Source organism: Elaeis guineensis, chromosome 14, assembly GCF_000442705.2.
Source record: "Elaeis guineensis isolate ETL-2024a chromosome 14, EG11, whole genome shotgun sequence".
In the NCBI taxonomy this organism is placed as follows: domain Eukaryota; kingdom Viridiplantae; phylum Streptophyta; class Magnoliopsida; order Arecales; family Arecaceae; genus Elaeis; species Elaeis guineensis.
The window spans coordinates 51,071,137-51,087,625 of record NC_026006.2 but is presented as its reverse complement, the minus strand read 5'-3'; the positions used below and the strand labels follow the sequence as shown (position 1 = coordinate 51,087,625).

At 36.4% G+C, this 16,489-nt stretch overlaps 2 protein-coding genes across 3 annotated transcripts in view; one reads left to right on the top strand and one right to left on the bottom strand.

Annotated features, from left to right (window-relative positions):
• The first annotated feature begins 4,088 nt into the window (after positions 1-4,088).
• LOC105035419 (sm-like protein LSM2) lies at positions 4,089-12,444 on the top strand. Its single transcript, XM_010910966.4, has 3 exons — positions 4,089-4,188; positions 4,279-4,437; positions 12,156-12,444. Exons 1-3 carry the CDS (start codon positions 4,186-4,188, stop codon positions 12,273-12,275), a joined length of 282 nt encoding a protein of 93 aa, XP_010909268.1. The 5' UTR covers positions 4,089-4,185; the 3' UTR covers positions 12,276-12,444.
• Positions 12,445-13,443: 999 nt separating this feature from the next.
• Positions 13,444-16,489, bottom strand: part of LOC105057799 (endo-1,3;1,4-beta-D-glucanase) — a 57,889-nt gene continuing 54,843 nt past the window's right edge. For both annotated transcript variants that reach the window (XM_073248451.1, XM_073248450.1), the window contains 4 exons: positions 14,985-15,075; positions 14,777-14,866; positions 14,509-14,609; positions 13,444-13,743 (listed from right to left, as the gene is read on the bottom strand). In XM_073248451.1, the coding sequence (XP_073104552.1) occupies positions 13,603-13,743; positions 14,509-14,609; positions 14,777-14,866; positions 14,985-15,075 (423 nt within the window). In that variant the 3' untranslated portion in view covers positions 13,444-13,602. The remainder of the gene's footprint in view (positions 13,744-14,508; positions 14,610-14,776; positions 14,867-14,984; positions 15,076-16,489) is intronic.

Genomic DNA, 16,489 nt, shown 5'->3' with positions numbered 1-16,489 from the left:
CTCAGATTGCAGTTGTTGTCATGATTTTGGTTACATCAATGGAGTGTTTGAGAACAGCATCCATATTTGCTACTCTGTATTGCAGAATTTACCTCATTTCATACATTGAGCATTTTGCTACTCACATGGAGGAGCTTACTGAACTGAACTGAACGCAAAATGGCATCCTCTTTAATAAGCATTTGCTTGCAGCTACAGACTGATATGCATTGGAGAGGCTTAAGTTACTCTTTGAACTTAAGCTATGCAAGGATGTTGCCATAGACTCAGTGGCTACCACTTTAGCATTAGCTAAGCAGCACCATTGTTTTCAACTTCAAGCTGTTTGTCTCAAATTTGTTGCATTGCCTGAAAATCTCAGAGATAAGATATATCACTTTTTTTTTTTTCTATTGGTTTTTTATTTAATGCATGTGAATTAAGACATTTTTTAGAGCACATTATTAAATGGTCCCATTCTTGAATTAATTTAAGCAAAAGGATGATGTTACTTGTTACTACAGTTTATTTGTTATTGTTGCATAGTTTCAGATTTGCAACTGCATTTGTGATTTCAATTCTCGTTTTTCTTTTTCACTAGAATAAATCTATAATTGAGGACAGCATATGCACAACAGATGCTACATGCAGTGGGTATACATTCCATGTAGTCTTCCCACTACCTGTTTTCTACAGGAAAAACCACTCTTGTATCTATGGAATTTGAGATGCATTGTCAATTTGAATTGCACAGATAAAGGAAAAACACTTGCTTCAGTATTTAGTTATTTATGATGTTGAAGACAGAAGAGGACTTGAGATGCATGCATGATTATTTGCTTATGGCATCAAGCATGACAGTAACTAAGAGCATGTCATTGAACATTCTTACTCTCATGATACCTTAACAAATGGAAAGTTACTTTGCTTGGTTGGCTGTGTATATATAAAAATGTCCCAGTTTTAAAGAATTAATTTTTTGTGAGCTTCCACTGGTCGATGCATCACCTAATGGATTTGTTCACCATGTTTGGTCAAAATTTATCTGAGAATTGCATTCCCCCCTTGGTGTCTCACAACCCTTTAGTTTGCTTGAATTGCTTGATTCTAAAATGCTAGTCATGGTCAATTCTCCTTCATAGCTTATGGCATCTTGATTCACCACTGCCAGTGATTTTCATTTGAAGTGAGGAATCTCTTTCTTTTTTTTATTATTATTAGTTCAAAACACTATTCTTGATTTCATATTCTGGATATGCCTTTTCTATTTTGTCATGAGCAGTAAATTGTGGATTTTTTTCCACTCATAGCCCTTAAGCTAGAAAAGCAAAACATCCGTTATGCTTTTTTTCGATGCTCCTAATATCAAGGTTCACCATCTCAATACCGGATCCCATAACTATACCATCCTGTTACAGAGCCAACTATACCATCCTGTTACAGAGCCAGTACATGCTTTAGTATAGTACAATAGTGTTGGAACAGAGCAATATGGCATATACCAATATGGTTCGGTACGATACGATATGGTATGCCCCATACTCGATATTATAGGGTGGTATGATGAACTTTACCTAATATTTTAATAACATAGAAATACTATGCAGGCTAAGGCTAACAATATTAATACCAGACTCCATACCACCGTTATACTGATACAATGTTGGCACACTTGGTATCTGGGTTTGTTTAGCATACAGACATGATATGTACCCTGTACCAAGTTTTGATTCAGTGCTAGTATAGTAGTTTGCCTGGTATAGTGAACCTTGATATAACATTCTGTTTTTATACCTAATTAGCTCCATGATGTCCAGTTTCCAGTAATTGATCTTTGAAAATAGTTTGATATCTAAATACATCCATATACTTAGATAGGCAAATGGACAAGAATTGCATGCCTCTATACTGTTCATTATTTTGTGATATAAAAATATAATATTACTATTAGTTGAAAATCTCTATATGAAAAACTCATGCTTTGTATGCATAAAATATTTATATAAACTACATAATATATGTACAATGCATCTCATGCACATAAAAAGCTCGTATCTATTTCAGCAGGACATCATCTAGGATCCTCTTTCTAGGCTATCATAAAGTAACAACCTATAGAGCAACTTTTGTTTGAAGCTTTCTGATTAAGTGAAATATAATACCAGGGAACAATGAATGTCAGTTTCACTTCATCAAAAATTTCATCCAGCCATGATTGATATATGCCAGCAGAGTATGATGCTATCCATATGTGCACTCACATGTGCTCGTATGCATCATGAACCATATTTTAAGTGAAACAACCAAGAATTCAAGTCTCGGCGAGAGGTCCCATGGGACACAATGGGGTAACATCCTATGTATTGGGACAGGACTGTCCCAGCATCGTTCTAGCATCTTGATCGGTACATCTTGGCATATTCTTTATCCCAAGTGTCAAGACGGGACATGATGGTAACATGTCTCATTCTTTGGAAAAAAAGGATAATCTCATCCCACGGAATTTAAAATCTTGGAAATAACTCAAGATCTTATTTTCCTGCTAAAACAACTCTTTCTCTTCATGGCAACTGCTGATCATTGTTGAGTTCATTGGTCTTGCAGCTGTGATGTAGATTGATGGGTTTGAATATTTAATAGCCAGTTGCCCCTCTATCTTGACAAGCTCCTTCCCTGCACATGTGTAAATAACGTGCTTGATGGCAGTGATGCCAATGGAAAGTGTGTCAATCCCCATCTATAGCATTGCTCTCATACCAAAAGCATTTCATTGGATACTTCGATTCTTCTTCTTTACCTTCCTTTCTTTTTTGTAAAGAATTTTTGGGTGCCTTTTGTAGTGTCATGATATCTTTCTCAACTTTGTACCTTTATTAGTTGTTTATGTCACAGTGAAAACATGCCAACTAGTTTACTCAATATTCTGCAGTATAGCATCACCTTTGGTTTGGTATTGTTTTTGATCCATGAAGTGCAATCATGCAGTGTGTTAAGTACTCTTTCAATGTACCCTGAAACATTTTTCGAATAGAAACATTTTGATATTTTTATTGTTATTGGCAATAGGGATGTAAGGGCTTATGAGTTGGTAGGAAGCTGCTTTGTTGGGCTGTATGAGTGTAGGATGACCTCTAGAGAAGATGGAAACTTTTCGGGTTCGGTCAACTTTGTCCTAGGTAAGTCTTGGTGAGAAGGCTTCTGATTGGTGTTCAATATAATGGCACTATTTCTCTGCAGAGATGCACTAGCGATGACATTTACATGTTTTAATAGATGTGCCGGCTTTTTTGGAACAAGAAGGCCCTTTATTCAGTATATGAATTTGTTTGATGAGGCGATTTGATGGTGCAAACATCTAATTGACCAACTGCAGGTTTTGGACAATTAAGTGAAAGGTTGACGAATTTTTATATGCTAAGATGAATAGTCATTATGGATTAGATTTTATGTTCTTATGAACTAGCATACCAACCGGTGCATTGTTTGCCTTGAGACTGTAAAATCATGTTTGCTTCATGTTTACTTTTTCTCTCTTTTTAGGTAATTATCATCATCAATGATCAACAATTATATCTTCTAATTAGTGGTAATCAAGATCTCAACTTATGCCCGTTTCGAAAAATTCTGCATCCCGATGGATTAGAGAGTGGAAAAAGAAAAAAATAAAAAGGAGAAATTATATCCTACACCATGTATAATCATCTAATCTCATTTAGCTCATTCATCACACGATTGTCTTGATGATTGGCCTAAAGAAACGAGATGGGATGATTGGTGGGTCCTTTCTTTCTCATTCATCATTTCCATCCTTCTCCAATAACGAATTCAAAAATTTGAAGCTCATCTCTTTAAATTTTTAATAACCCTCTTGCAATTTACAAGCAATTAAAATATTTTATAATCAAAATAATATTAAATTAGAATTAAAATTTTAAACAATATTAGTATATAATACAATTTAATAATTAAAAATATTTAAAATAATGATTACATTGCTAAACAATAATTTATGTGAAAAATTAAAAAAATCATAATGAAATAATTAAACATGAGGATTTATAAAATCATAAATATCCCTGCACCCTGGGGCGTGCAATGCGCGTGACAGAGGATCTATAAAATTGCGCAGTCGCAACCAGCAAGGGCCGTGATTGCCTCTCTGCCGCTTCCTCTCCTTTTTCGAACAGGGAGAGACCGAGCAACAGGATGGTATTATTCTGTCAGCTTTGCTTCCCCTAGTTTCTTATTGGCGTTTTCGTGTTTGATATTTTTTATTTTATTTTATTTTATTTTTTGCAGCTTTTCTTCTCGTACTTCAAGGAGTTAGTGGGCAAAGAGGTGACGGTGGAGCTGAAGAACGATCTCGCCATCCGAGGCATCCTCCACTCCGTCGATCAATACCTCAACATCAAGCTCGAGAACACCCGCGTCGTCGACCAGGACAAGTATCCCCACATGGTATGCTTCTTCCCTTTCTTCTTAATCTCCCCAAAGACATTTTTCCATGCCCTGTTTGTCATAATCGAGTTCTGGTAGGTATTTCTTCTGGTGAATTGGTAATTAGTGACCGAAGACTCTGCGTATTGGAATCGGGCGAGGTGGGAATCCGGGTAGGGTTCTAGGATTAGGGTTTGTATTTTTAATATTCCTCTTTGATTGTCTTCTCGGGAAATTTTGTGGTTGGTTTGAATGTTTAATCTATCTACACTGCCTTCCGAAGACTCATGGGAACTACTGTCGAAAGGCATATGGCTTAATTTTTTTTTTTAAATTTAAATTTAAATTTTTCCTTAGTGAAATAACTGCGCATTGATGGTCGGAAATTAATTTTCTCGGTTTTTAATTTCTTGGTTTTGGCTAGGTGAGGAGAAGATTTTTCTTTCTTTTTTTTTTTTTTTCCTTTTTTAAATAGGTTGGTGAGAAGAGTTTCGTTTCATACCTTGGATGCTTGGTTTGGGGTTAGGGTGATCGTAGCTTGATGGGGCTTTAACGTCTTGTATCTGTAATTGGATTTAGTAAGGAAAGGAACAATCTGTTCATAATTAAGAGAGTTACTTCTACCGTGAAGATGTGGATGAATGAAGCTATTGAGCTAGTGGCATAGTAAACGTATATATATATATGATATTATGCTGAGGGAAATTGCTCATGCCCTAGGAGTATTAGCGATAGAATTGTATATTTAATCAGGGAATTGTGCTTTAATTTTTGTGAGACCATTAAATAACCATTTGTTGTAACTTTTTATACCAGATTACATCTAGGGAAAAAGACCTCATAATTCATAATGGATATGATTACAATGCTTTTTGGAGATAGCACCCTGCTGATTAGATATTCGGCCAAAAGCATAATGCTGACAATTCACTTCACTGGCATCATGTACTTAACCTTTTAGGAAATATAAGAAAAGGTCATCTGGTGCTTGACACATATCTACTAAAATGAATATATTCAGAGCTTATATGTTTTGTTCCCATTGGATCTTGTCATTATTGTTATGGAGGTTTCGATTAATTACTACAAAATATCGTAAATGGCCTTGAGTTGAAGTCACAAATCCTTATCTTGTAGTAAGGTTTCTTACTTAGCGGAGACCTAGTATGATGGAGCTAACCCATTTTTTGAAGTGAAAGTGGACATCAACTTCTTCATTCTCATCTATGGGATCACTGCATTATCAAGTTGGAAGGCACAACATTATGTTTACTTCTTGCTAAATGGATATTTGTGAAGTCAGAATCATTTTAACCAATCACTTTCAAAACATCAAATGACATATGTAATCATGTTATTCCACATCCCTAAAAGATATCATAGCATTTTCTTTGTAGATACTCGATCCCTAAAAGATATCATAGCATTTTCTTTGTAGATACTCGATGTTCTCTGCATGTGTAACATTGGAATCTTCCTAGTCCTTAAAATGTATTAAATGTTTGGTCTGGCGCAAATTAGGCATATGTCATGCTCTGGAATAGTAATGCATGCAGATTTTCACATATATGGTCTCTTTCAAGATCATTCCTCTTTAACTTATAATTGTTGATGATATGGGAATGACTACATTTGAGAATCCTTATGTCATATCTTTTCAACAGGTTGCTACCATACATCCCTCTGGGCTAGCTCAAGTGTTACTTGGACACTTGGCATGTGCCGAAGTGTCCTGAAGTGTGATACATGGCAACCTCTGAAAAATCTAGGCATGGGAATATGACACACAAACATGCACATATATATGTATCTATGCATATAACATAAATTATGTTTGAGTTTTGATGCTTATCTGGAAAAAGAGAAACTGAGAAGGGAGTGAGAGTTATATATGCTGGTTAACAAACAAATTAATAGAATAACCGTGAGTGTTCAAGTTGTTTTCATTTGGTGTAAGATTACTTAAGATGTGTTGAGATACGAAAATCAATAATTAACTATGCTTACTTTATAAATGATACTGCAGTTAAAGTGTTTATATAATTAAGATAACTTTATATTAGAAATATAAGGATTTTTGCGTAAAATGTATATATAACATAGATAGCTTTATATTAAAACATAAGGATAATTTGCTTTAAGTGCCCTCATAACCTTGGTAAGTTTATGTTAAAAATCATAAGGGCACTTTGCTTGAAGTGTCCATAGAACCTTGGTCACTTGTATCAGAGACTTTTTGCTGATGTCAATGGGACACAGTGTACTGTGTTGTGTCATGCTCTGTCCAACAATCCAATAGCATCAATGCTTCCAGAAACATGAAAAATGGACTGTGCAATTAACATAGGCTAGTTTAGCTTTTTCTTGAGACTTATCTTTGTGTGATGATGGTGACTTAGTTGATATCCATTAAGTCAAAATGACAAGAGGCTAAATTCTAAGTTGCAAAATGATGTAGATTCATTGTTGCCTAGCAGGTTCATATGTGAGCTAGAACTTTAATTGATTCCCTCTAAAGCAAGGTATATACGATGATTGACATCCCTCTACATGAACTATGTGAAGGAGTTATTGTTGATGAAATTGAGAACTATAGTAAGAGAATTGCTTAATTTTATATTTAGACTACCAAAGTGCTTAAACCAAGGTTTGCAATCTCGATAACAGATCCCATATTGGTACCGTCTTGGTATACTATCAGTATCCCTGTACAAGGGTAGGATTGACATCCCGATACTTTGTACGCTGTCATATCATGTACTGATACTTTGTACACTATTAGTACCCCCATACGAGTGTAGGTTTGACATACCGATATTTTGGTATGGTATGGTACACTTGGTATGCGTTGATATGGACCTGTATAGCATACCATGGTTCAAATCACAGGGCTTACTTTTCTAACCAAGACCCTGCAAGTTCTTTTCATGCAAAACTCTAGATCAAAACCCAATTAGAAAAGCTGTTCTTAGCATTTGTTAGTCAAGAATTAAGTATTGATGAGCTGCCATTTGCCATTATCCTTATATGGTTCTTGGATGGGAGAGAAGATCTTGAGGTAATAAGCAACTTTCATGTGAACATTTTGGTAAAAGGCTGCTCTTATGTTGTTTGACCTTGCTATTGGAGATTTTTTTTCTGTTTTGTAGTCCTATTTGCAATTAACATTTTTATTATTGGGAGTTAGTTCAAGTGTTCAACTAAATCTTGGGTACTCGTTGTATTTGTTGACCCTAGGGGTGGAATGAGCCAAGTTGAACCATTAATAGGCTGCCCAGGCTCAGTTTGTTACACAAACAGGGCTTATCTACCTTAAGCCAAGCTTGACATGTGTGCTTAAGCTCGTCTCATGAGCAATATGAGGCAAGCTTGAATGAGCTCTCCTTGAGTTGAGCCAGGCACCTGTCATTGCTAGAAACCTGAGGCATTCAAGCTCAGCTTGTCTATTATCCAAGCTTTAAAAACTATTCAAGCTTGGCTTGTTTCCTTATCAAACCAAGTTCAAACAAGCCTGTTACTGAGCCAAGCCTGGGCTCTTAATGTGGATTTTGGTTCATCTACAGTCCTAATTGAGTCCAATTCTTCCTTCATGGCATCGCATCATCTTGAGGATTTGAACTTCCATGACATGTGGGCAAATGAAACATCATACCTCCTAATATTGTAGTCACTTTTATGCACATCATATATTCTGGTGGGATCACTGATATGCTGATCCTTCATGACTTTCATACAATCCTTGGTGACTTCTAGTGTTGGTCCTTCATTTTTAAGTTGCGGATATGAAACATCATCCTTACTAATAGCTGACCTAATGTCTCGGAATGCTTGTACAATTATCCAAGCTACATTTTTTATTCTTTTTAATAGCATAATCCTTAGGCTGGTAGGCTGTACAAGCAATTGTAGCCCATGCACCCATCCTTGAGCTTGGTCATAGCTTGCACCCTACCATGCTAAACTGCCATTGGGCTAGGTTTGAGCTGCGACAAATGACTTCTAAAACAAGTTTGAGTTGGGCCTACAAATTGTTGCAAAGGGGCGGCGCCTCAGTTGAGTTCAACCATTCTGCACTTCCCCGACCAAGCCTAAGCCATGTTCCTTCTGCAGCACTTGTTGTGAATTGGGCTTTAACTAGAGCTGATCATGAGGCAGGTGACCCACCCAGCCTGCCTAGCTCAGTTTGAAATATGGTGGGCTTGGGCACTAAAAGTAGGGCCATGGGATGGGCCTAGGCAAAAAAGTAAGCTTGATCTAGAAATTGGGCTGAGCCTGGGAAAATTAAAAAATGGCCTAGCCCGGCCTGACATTTTATATATTATATTGTTAATTATATTAATTAATTATTTATTGTAATGGAATAATAATATATTATATTGCACTAGTCTATAATAGTGGAGGAAAAGAGGAAATCGAGCCTAGTGGGTGTCCTGGGATTGGCTCTTCATGATTAGGTTGGGTCTAGTGAAAAATGTAAGCATGATGTTCAGGCCTGGGTGGGCCTGGGCATAGGCATTGGGTCTAACTTCTATTGTAGAGCCTGGTCGAGCCTGTCCAGTCTGGTGTTTTTTCAGTTCTAGCTTCAACCCCCCAACATAAGGCCCGTAATGATTCCCATTATTTGAAATCCTCCAGACACTGTTGGACTTTCAGAGTAGGAACATTTCCTAGTGGAAGTGGGTATCAACTGTTGGGCCATTGACTTTGGCAATTATCTCATACCCCATAGTTATCATTATCATTGACAGTTGTCTCATGCACTATAAACTCATCTGAATTTGCGTATATTCTAGGGCACAAATTTCCTTGGAAAACAATGTCAAGTCTCCATGCTCCTACTAGTGCTGTCACAAGATAGAATTCCTTCTGTTCGACTCAGAGTGTGATTAGGGCAGTAAAACATGAAACTCTCTAATCTCTTGTGATAACTGATGAAAATAGATCCTCTGTACTGGTATATGTCTTTTTTTTTTTGCATGCTGGTTGTTCACTATGATCCCACAACAACTCACTTTTGTAGATGTGTCAAATTTCTTTTACTATTTTGTGCATATCCAAAGATGTCTTCAGGATAGCCATGATTTAGAACAATTTGTCCCCAAAATTTTCCTTATATAAGTTGGAAGAGGGGAACTTGAGGAGGTCTATGCATTGATATAGCACGCCTCCTGGAACCTGCTATGGTTTAATAGCAATGCATGCTGCTAAAAAAAAAAAAGGGAAAAAGAGAGAACATATGTTGGAGGGCATCTAATTGCACTTAGCGAAATTCATGGTGAAGGTAATAAAGTAGTATGTTGACAAGCTAAAGAAAATGCGGAATGGGTGGAGCAAAGCAGTGCACATGCAATTTCTGACAGAATTTTAGGTGGTTATGGATCTTAATTCCAAAATTGTGAACAAATGAGAGGAGGTTGATAGCTTTCTTTGAGAATTAGGAAAAAGAAAAGTGTAAAACCTCTGTAAGTTATACACCATCATCTTCAAAGCATTGTTCCATAGGTGAATCAAGAAGAGCCAAATAGGTCTTCCAGAAAGGTGGAGAGCCAAGGCAAGATGTAAGCCCTAAGGTGTAAGTTGTAAGCTTCAATGTATTTCCTAAAAATTTCAGAAGAAGAAAACCAATATGAATAACCTAGATACAGGACATTTATATATGAACGTTGGTATGAATTACACATTCCACTGGCAAAATATACTTATATTTTAATGGTTGGTGGGCAGAAACATATTTTACTGTGCATGGGCTTGGAATTTGAGGCTACATAGAACATCAAAATAAAATTATTGTGTACTTTCTATCTGGCAATGGAATAATAAGTATAACCTGTAACCTGCCCATATTAGTCATAATCGTGTACCTCAACATTTTGATGAGATATTCTTTATGTCGTACAGCTTCAATAATGAGATACAAGGATTCTTTGAGGTGTGAGGTCAGCTGAGGAGATGGAGCATACTGTCAGTTATCAGCTTAGTGTCAGATGGGTTCTTAGGTTTAGAATTCCCCTCTTATTTTGGATTTAATCAAAGCCATGGATCTTCAAGGGATAGATCTTCAGATCAGAGCATCCTTTTAGCTAAAATATACATAATTTTGATGTTCTTTGGTGAGACAATTTTTGAAGAGTTAAATACACTAATTGAACTCAATTTTCACCAAGTAATCTTGACGTGAAAAGTGCTAAAACAGGAATAGGGATTTAAATGTTATGTTAGTGATTTTTCTAGTTTTCAAATTTGCTTAAATGGCTAGAATTCACTTGGTCAAATCAATTTGCTTAGTTTAAGTCTTTATTGCTTTGAAATTAAGTCATGATGACCTATATATGCAGGGTAACACTGTCTATAAAATTTATAGTTTTTTGATAAAACTAGTGAAGGTTTTGAGATCTTTTTCTTCCATGTCCGTTCTCTTACCCTAAAGAACATTTGAGGATTCTCCTCTAGATTGAGGATCCAGTTGCTTCAGGAGCAAGTTCCCTTGGGTATGGGCCCCAATTTGAGAGCTGATCTAGAACTGGCTAAATTATTGATCTTATAGAAATAGATCTGTCCTAATCACATCTGAGTGGACTCTATATTAAACCTGATAGTTAAAACTTCTTCCTTCCCCATAAGAACTGACTTGGAAAGGGACCTTATCATGTAAGTGAATACACTGGATTTGGTTCTATTTATATACTTGAAGCCTGTTCAGGTCATATCAGCTCGAGCTGGATCACGGCTTGCCTAACCCACTTGCAGCCCTGGTGTCTCTTCTGATTTTGTTGTAGGAATCTCTCCATGCATTGTCCTTTGCAATTCCTTGCATTCTTGTAATCTTGTGAAAGGGTTTTCAATATTACCATGCTGAAAATAGAAGCTATACTTGCTTACCAAGCATTTTTCATATAGCCTCTCTTGAGCACTTTCTGAAAACATTTCCATATCAAAGCAAGGTTCTACGTCTCAGCCTAATTCAAATTTGTTGGCCAATATGGCAAGCCTCTTCCTTTGATGAACATAATAGTTGCTCACTCTATTCTGGATGCACCATCTACCTTGTTGCTCTCAAATTGGCCCAGCATACTGCTTGAAGAGCCTTCTTGCACACCATAACCATGGTTGCTTCTTTTTGTCGTGAAAGATAACATGGGTCTTAGCCTTGGCAATTTAGCCTATTGGGTAGCTGAGGGCAGGGCTTGTATCTTCGCTTTGAGATTTAGAGGACTTCCCACTTATTACCTGTGCTGTTTGCTGCTTTGTGCTGCATTTTTGGGTTTTAGGTTCCTCTTTTTTTATTTCCATGTTGGTTTGGATTTACAGATTCCAGCCTTTGGATCTGCAATTCAAAATAAATGAAAGACTAACACATTCTTTTCTTTTTTAAATAATATGGATATCTCTGTTCTTTGTATCACAGAGATGTGTGATTGCCACAATGATTTTTCTTTTCTTTATATTTCGCAGCATATTTGTATCAGGATTGTAGTAGTTGTCGCTTGCTCTGACTTAGCTTGATTATCCATAGCATTTTTCCTTGCTCAAGTCATCTTTAATAACTTGAATTTTTTAATTAGCCTAGGCAATGTATTTCATAAGGATTATGACTGTCACAAAGCATGCATTTTTTTTAGGTCATCTGAATTTTTTTCCCCTGGTTCAGATGTACCTACTTATGTAGGTTTTGCAGGTCCAGCTATATCAAATCTATATTACCATAATCTTAAGCCTTTTCTTGGTTATACTTGTTGCAGTTGTCAGTGAGGAACTGTTTTATCAGGGGATCGGTAGTCAGGTATGTTCAACTTCCTCCTGATGGTGTGGACATCGATATCCTTCATGACGCCACCAGGAGAGAAGCTCGTGGAGGTTAATTATGCAAAGCTGTTTGGTGGTCAGCCTACCCTCTGAAAATGATCATGACTTGTCTAACTACATTTTTCATGCCTTCGATACTCTATCAAACAGAAAATGATTAACACGATTGTAACCACCATACATCACTGTTATTTAGATATTCAAAGATTGGAGTCTTATACTGAATATCAATCCTTTGTGGTATTGGTCAAAATTGGTTGGTTTTGAATCGCACTTAGATTGTTGTAGAGTTGGTTGACCAGATGCCTGATCTCTCTTGCAGAAAGGAGGCAGAGGAAGACGAGCACATTCTGAGATGCTATGGAGCTAGTGTGGGGTAGCTTTGCATATTTGATAGCATGTGCTCTGTTTATGACTCACTCTGGTCGCAAGAATGTTCTCTTCATCTCTGAATTTTGTTCGAGGCAATAAATATCTTTGGAAAAGAAGCATATGAGTTCCTAGGTCTCTCGTAATCTTTTCCATCGAAGGATGAGAGCATTGGAATTCATCTGTTGTGCAAAAACACTCTCTTAAGCTTTGCATGTGGGTTGAGACATCCAAGAAATAAAACTTTTATGGCTGGAGCAAGCTTGATGACAAGATAGCCTTTTTTTTTTTGTGTTTCATGTAAATCGCCACCGAGCATACATTGCAGAAAGAATGCAAAAAAAATCGTTACAGGAAGGTTCCACCACTACTTTTTATGGAATGACAGGTAAAATGGTGAATCTCATGAACTGAATGAATCAATGAACCACACATCTCCAAGACTGAAACTACCAAGTTCTACAGGTGAAAGGAGTGATGAGGGTTTCTATTAGTTGTTAAGTCACTATTCAATATCCACAGTTTTCTTGATCTCATTTTCCAAAAAAAAGAAAAAAAATGTTTTCATGATCTGTTCCAGTCAATAATAAGACCCTGCAAAACCCAGAACTGGGTATACAATTTTATGCAATCATAGTCATATCAAGCTGAAGTATTTCAAAGATTCCATCAGGCAACTGCAGCAAATGAGGATATTAGCTCCTAGACTAAAGGCCCCCACAGAAAGATGCAGAATAAATCTGTAAGAAAGTACAAAACTCTAAAGTTGTTATGAGATGGAATATTTCGTATATAATCTTATTCATACTTCATTTTCCTAAAGTGCATCATTATATGTCCAACTACAAATTACGATTGAGAAACGGTATTATTGATTCCAACTATGAAGTTCAGGATACGTTGACCGGGAACTCAACATATAAAAGAGCACACAAATCCTCAGTTATACATAGCCGTTGTCATAATATGTAGGAATGGTCTGTTAGCCCGCCACTGAATGTTCACACTGATTTCTTAGTTAAGATTCTTCGCAAACGACTCTAACATGTCTTGATGAGATTCTTCAGCTTTCTTGACAGCCATTTCATCGCTAGTATCATATCTCGTAGTCCATCCATGTCCAGCACCCGGGAAGACCTTTACATGGCCATTGACCTGCATCACATAAAGCTTGACTAAGTTGCAGTGATCACTAACTTTGGTCTCATGATGAAAGACCTCGTATAAGAAATCCATTTATGTTAAATGAGGATTAACATTGTTGGTAATAATCTACAACAAACTATAATACATATTGATGTCATATTTTTTGGATGCCATTTACCTATGCATCACATGGACACAAATGAATGGTGTCAATAGTCCTATTATATTAAAATGGATAATGACCCAAGTTTTTGATGCCCGACATTTAGCATGATTAAAGATCTTACAACATGATTTACACATCACAGATTACATTAATACATTTTGCTGAGAATTTTACACATCACAGATTATATTAGTACATTTTACTGAGCCTTTGAAATTGCCATTGAAATTATGCATTTTTTGGGATCACTTCATGCTTAGATAAATGACCTTCACAACTCATTTGATTTCTAGGTTATTTATATGTAGATCATGATCGATAGTGTGGGTCCTTAACTCAAAACACGGATCACTGATTTTGCACCAGTAGGCTTCCAGCCTCAAACGTTAAAGAAGAATACTCTCTCTCTCTCTCTCTCACACACACACACTCTCTCTCTCTCTCTCTCTCTCTCTCTCTCACTCTCACTCACACTCAGTCTGCACGTGTGCATATGTGTGTGAGAAACACACACACACACACACAGAGAGAGAGAGAGAGAGAGAGCATTGGTTGGATCACCAAATAACATGTAGAATGAATGACAAGTCTTTCAAGAATTTTCATACCTCAGATTTGAGGGACAAAATCTCCTCAAATTGTTTCAACAGTTCAGGGGGAGCAACCTCGTCAAACTCAGCTCCAAGTATAGCAATAGAGCATTTAACCTCTGAAAATAATTGAATATTTGCAAGATCAAAATATGGTCCAATTTTAGTTAATCATAAAATTACAAAGAAATTCAAAGAATGCCCAATTTTTCCATCTAATAATCAAAATTATGTACTTTTTATGAATGAGACAAACAAATGAGCAAATTGCTATTAAGATACGTACCTTTGATGTCATCAACAGTCACTAATGCGGGATGTAGCAGAACTGCAGCTTTAATGTAATCACACTTTGCTAATTCTGCAACGACCTTAGCTGAGAACATTCAAAAATTTGCCCTTATAAATCCTTGAAATCATCATAACACAAATTTATCTCAAGTATATTCCTGCTAGAAAATCATAACTCAGGTCATAAGGATATATTCACATACCACCCCAGCAAAATCCAGCAGCCCCTATTATAGACACACCTTTATTTTTCAAAGCCTCAATTACCAATTTTGCATCTTCAAACCCTTTATCCTGCAAAAGTTGTAACGTGAAGAAATTGAGGTAGCATAGTAATTTTCTAACTATAAGAAACAAATAAGCTGCAAAAAACAAGTTTATTAAGGACGAACATAAAAGACATTTTTACTCCAACAGTTAAATGCATGAAAGCAAAATTTGTATGTGAAAGAGGTGTATGAAGCAGTATGCTGACATGATATATTCATCATTACCTAGTTCCAGTAATGATGGGGGATTGTGCTAAGAAAGATTCAAAGAATGTAATATGGCCTGCTAAAGCAGGAAGAGCTGTAGCCTTGTCTCCCTTAAAACTTGAAGAGCGTTTCTACAAAATGGGCATACACGTTAGACTGTACATTCATAGGACTAGCATATTTTGTGTGGTACAGATTATCCTTGCATTTTTCTTTTTTCATTTGTGTAATTAGCTCTATTATTTCTCTATCACATCTCGCACAATGGTATAGAGTGGGTAGCCGCAGCAGTGAGAAATTATGTCAAGTAACACTGAAGATATGATTTGATACATTGACAGGCTTTTCCAAGCACAAAAGGCTATCTTCAGATGTTAGGTTTTGTAATTGGGAATGGGAAAAATCCATTTATGGTAGGATCTTTTGCTTGTTAATATCTTTTGACAATCTTCTGGGCGGTCACATTAGGGATGTGAACCAAGTTATTGACCAGAGTTCTTGGAGGCTACATGTTCCATTTAGTGTACAATCATGCTCAATGGTCTAGATATGGCATGAAACTGAAATATTCTATTCCTTAAGAACATAAATCCAAAGGATTGTTGGAGGTATAGTGCTGATCAGATTCTTGTCTTCTGAGTGGATTTAATTGGAGAAAGAAAGAGAGCAGTCTTATATGGCACTTTATTCGGGAGGCTTTGAACTCTTGACAAGCTGAAAGAGAAAAAGATAATGACTGGCGGCAATGTCCCATATATGCCAGAACGAATTAGAGGCTATACAAAACCAATTTTTCAACTGTTAGGAGGTAATTGGCTCAATACAATTATTAACTGAAGCTAAAGAAACAAATCTGTTATAAACTTGTAATTCTTCAAAGTTTTTAACTGCTTATAAGAATTACAATTTCAAAAGAAGGTAAGAATGACTGCCAAGATCACTTTGGAGTTTGCAGTAAGTTCTGGATAGAACAAAAATATTATTGCAAGGCAATGAAGTACTGAAAACCCGAATAAATTAGAGGAATGAAAATGTGTATTGCATACATGCAATAATGTATTCACAGCAAACCTATGGATGCATTATATGTTCACAAATATATAAAAGCATGCATCACATGCAAAATCTACAAAAATAAATTTCCAAATACCATTAACAGGTTAGCTAACATATTCCTTGAAATAGGTTGTCATATAAGCTTCTTGCTCAACAATGCTTTAGGTTTGTATTTT

Excerpts from the sequence above, each read along its gene's own strand:
- LOC105035419 (XM_010910966.4), top strand. Across the intron at positions 4,438-12,155 it reads AGGACAAGTATCCCCACATG|TTGTCAGTGAGGAACTGTTT; the intron begins GTATGCTTCTTC and ends TACTTGTTGCAG.